Source organism: Uranotaenia lowii, chromosome 1 (genome assembly GCF_029784155.1).
Source record: "Uranotaenia lowii strain MFRU-FL chromosome 1, ASM2978415v1, whole genome shotgun sequence".
NCBI classification, from domain to species: Eukaryota; Metazoa; Arthropoda; class Insecta; order Diptera; family Culicidae; genus Uranotaenia; species Uranotaenia lowii.
The window spans coordinates 122277414-122280705 of NC_073691.1; the positions used below are offsets into that span (position 1 = coordinate 122277414).

Sequence of the window (3292 nt, forward strand, 5' to 3'; positions counted from 1 at the left end):
ACGTGAGGTCGCAGCAGGCTACGCGCAATTGCTCGAAGCAGCGCTGCCGGTAGAGGGCAAGCTTGACGAAGCACCTCTCGAGGACTGTTGGGATACCATCAAGACAAAAACGACGGAACGACTGGTTCGGCGAGGTGTGTAGAAGGGTGATGGACGAAAAGAACGCCACGCGGGCGGCAGTTATACACAGAAGAACGTGGAAAATCACAGTCAGCGGAAGAGGCGTTTAGTCCGAATGCGCTACTTGGAGGTGGAGGAGTTCGAGGAGCTGGAGCAGCTAAATCGTTAACAATTATTACGGATCGATACTTTTAGTAAAAAGCGCACGGTAATATACTAATTAAATGGTTTTTATTCTAAGAGCTCAGATTCACACGACATCATTCTTCTAATACAATAGCTCAACTTCTTCATCTCTACTTCTCAATCTCAAGCATCTATCACTATGTTGCCAGTGTTCCAACACCTCCCTTTTTATTTATAGAAGTATGGGTTGTACCGAGTCGGCATTCTCCTTATTCTTGTTGACCTTCTCAGAAGAACAGCAGGACGATTTTTTTCCTTAGGAAGCTGCTCCACTGTGTTCGGTGTATCTGGAATCAGTAATTCATCCTCGCCTTCAGAATTACTCAACCCGAAATCACCAAGTAGAACATGTAACGGAAGCCTACTCGATACACGCTGATCCTCAGGTACTAAGGCCTCGACTTGATGGTCCCCCCGAGCACGCAACTGGTTCGTATGAGAGCGGATGAGTCTTCGCTGTTGGTTCAACCACACGTTGAACATCACGTTCCCGATTCGCTCGATGATGACAGCCTCCATCCATACCAATTTCCCAGTCTTGATAGTTGAGGCGTAGACGTGATCACCTTTTTTAAAAGTTCGAAACCGCGCCCCATGCTTCCTGTTGAATTGGTTGTTTTGAACTTCTTGCTCCACATGCAGATGGTCTGATTCAAACTTCTTGGGTTTCAGTAGATCCAACATTGTCCTATGTTTCCTCCCCATCAGGATTTCCGCTGGGGATTTACCTTCTGGTGCCGATTTGTTAGGAGTGCTTCGATATGTTGATAAAAATATTTGCAGTGATTTGGCAATCGAGTTTCCTGTGCTGGGCATTATTTTGCGAAGGCTGCGCTTTAGGGTATCCACAAATCGTTCGGCCTGGCCGTTTGATTGAGGATGATATGGAGCTGTACGGATATGAACAATTCCAAAGCTTTCACAAAAATTCTTGAAAAGAGCACTGGAGAATTGGGTTCCATTATCCGATACTATAGTTTCTGGCAGGCCATAGCGAGCAAAACATTCGAACAGATTATCTATAGTTGCTTGCGCTGACGTATTGGATGTTTTGATAATCTCCGGCCATTTACTATGAGAGTCCACAATGACGAGAAAAGTGTGCCCCTCAAATGGGCCCGCATAGTCAATATGAAGACGCTGCCAAGGATGAGTAGCTCGTGGCCATGAAGACAACAATGTTTTTGTTGGAGCTTTAGCGACGGCTGCACACGATTTACAAGAATGGACGTAGTTTTCCACATCTGAATCGATCCCTGGCCAGTATACGTGACATCGCATTATTGATTTCATCCTCTCTTGACCAGGATGACCTCGATGAAGCGTATTAAGAACTTGCTGACGGAAACAATCAGGAACAACTATTCGGTCTCCCACCATAAGACACCCTTGCGACATCGAAAATGCATCTTTTTTTGGGAAAAACGAACGAACTTCGGGATCCAAGTTGCTTGACGACTTAGGCCATCCATTTTCAACTTGCTGAATAACTTTTTGTAGGACTCTATCATTTTGGGTCGCTGAGAGCAAATGCTTAAAAGTGACTGGAATTGCAGACATTGCCGAAGAAAACGTAGCATTCACATCATCTTCAAGTTGTACCGCTGCTATCACAAAATCTTCATCAACCTTGGTTTTGGGGTCAATGAGTCTAGAAAGCATGTCCGCATAGCCGAACTCTTGAGTAGCGATATGTTCGATATTGAAATCATAGGTTAACAACGTAAGAGCCCAGCGTTGAAGACGATTTGAAGTATGTACCGGGATACCTTTTTTGGATCCAAAAACAGCCACAAGTGGTTTGTGGTCGGTTTGTAGTATAAATTTTCTGCCATAGATAAAACGATGAAATTTTGTAACACCATAAACAAGCGCCAATGCTTCTTTTTCCACTTGTCCATATCCGCGTTCCGCAGGGGTCAGAGTTCGTGATACATGGCAAACAACTCGTATATTACCATCAGCATAGCGATGCATTAGACAGGCACCGACACCGTAGTTAGACGCATCAGCTGCCACGATTGTTTCCAACTCAGGGTTGTAGTGAGCCAGAAGAAGGTCTGATCGTAGCACTTGTTTGAACTGATCGGCATTTGGCATTTCTCTCAGAGGAGTTCTTCGTACAGGTACTGTTTTTGTTTCGGCTACTAACAATTTGAACCTTTTAGGCCTCGACTTCATCGATGACTTCAACCTTTGGGATGTCCCCCTGAGCACGATTTGCAACCAGTTGGTGTCAACAAGCGAGACTGAACGGTTGACTGCATGCTTCCCAAATTTATTCGCTAAATCGTTAGGATGCTGTTCTAAAGCGGAAGCAAAACTTTTTTTAAAACCTGAGTCTCAACCAGTATTTCGAGCCAAGCGACCAGTCCCTTTTGCTGCTCTTGAATCTGTTAATAAGGAACTGGACCGACTTGAGCGATTGGGCATAATCTCACCAGTAGAGTTCTCTGAATGGGCAGCACCAATTGTTGTTGTAAAGAAAAAGCCCATTAACGGAGAACAATCGAAAATTCGAGTGTGTGCTGACTACTCAACTGGGTTGAATGACGTCATCGAAGCAAATCAATACCCTTTGCCTGTGCCCGAGGAAATTTTCACTAAACTTTCCGGTAGCATCGTATTTTCACACATCGATTTTTCTGATGCCTACCTACAGGTCCCAGTGGAAAGAAACTCGCGTCGATATCTAACAGTAAACACCCACCGTGGTCTATTCGAATTCAACAGACTGGTTCCTGGCGTTAAGTCTGCTCCTGGATGTTTTCAAAAAATTGTAGAATCCATGGTAGCAGGGTTGGAAGGAGTCGAAGTGTACTTGGATGACCTCCTTGTTCACGGTCGAACCGCAGCAGAGCACATCAACCGCTTAGAGAAGCTTCTCGAAAGAATCCAGAACTGGGGCTTCACTCTAAGCCTAGAAAAATGTAAATTTGCCATGTCGGAAATACGATACCTGGGATTTATTGTCAATAGTCAAGGT

The 3292-nt window shown here is 44.7% G+C and overlaps 1 protein-coding gene across 1 annotated transcript; it reads right to left on the minus strand.

Annotated features, from left to right (window-relative positions):
* Nucleotides 1–474: 474 nt before the first annotated feature.
* On the minus strand, nt 475–2406 carry LOC129737878 (uncharacterized protein K02A2.6-like). Its single transcript, XM_055729042.1, has 2 exons — nt 2265–2406; nt 475–1196 (listed from the first exon to the last, which is right to left on the minus strand). The coding sequence occupies exons 1-2, from the start codon at nt 2404–2406 to the stop codon at nt 475–477; spliced, it is 864 nt and encodes a 287-aa protein (XP_055585017.1).
* Nucleotides 2407–3292: the final 886 nt, after the last annotated feature.

Excerpts from the sequence above, each read along its gene's own strand:
- LOC129737878 (XM_055729042.1), bottom strand. The coding sequence starts at position 2,406 with ATGCCAAATGCCGATCAGTTCAAACAAGTGCTACGATCAGACCTTCTT. Across the intron at positions 1,197-2,264 it reads AATGCATCGCTATGCTGATG|CTCCATATCATCCTCAATCA; the intron begins GTAATATACGAG and ends ATATCCGTACAG.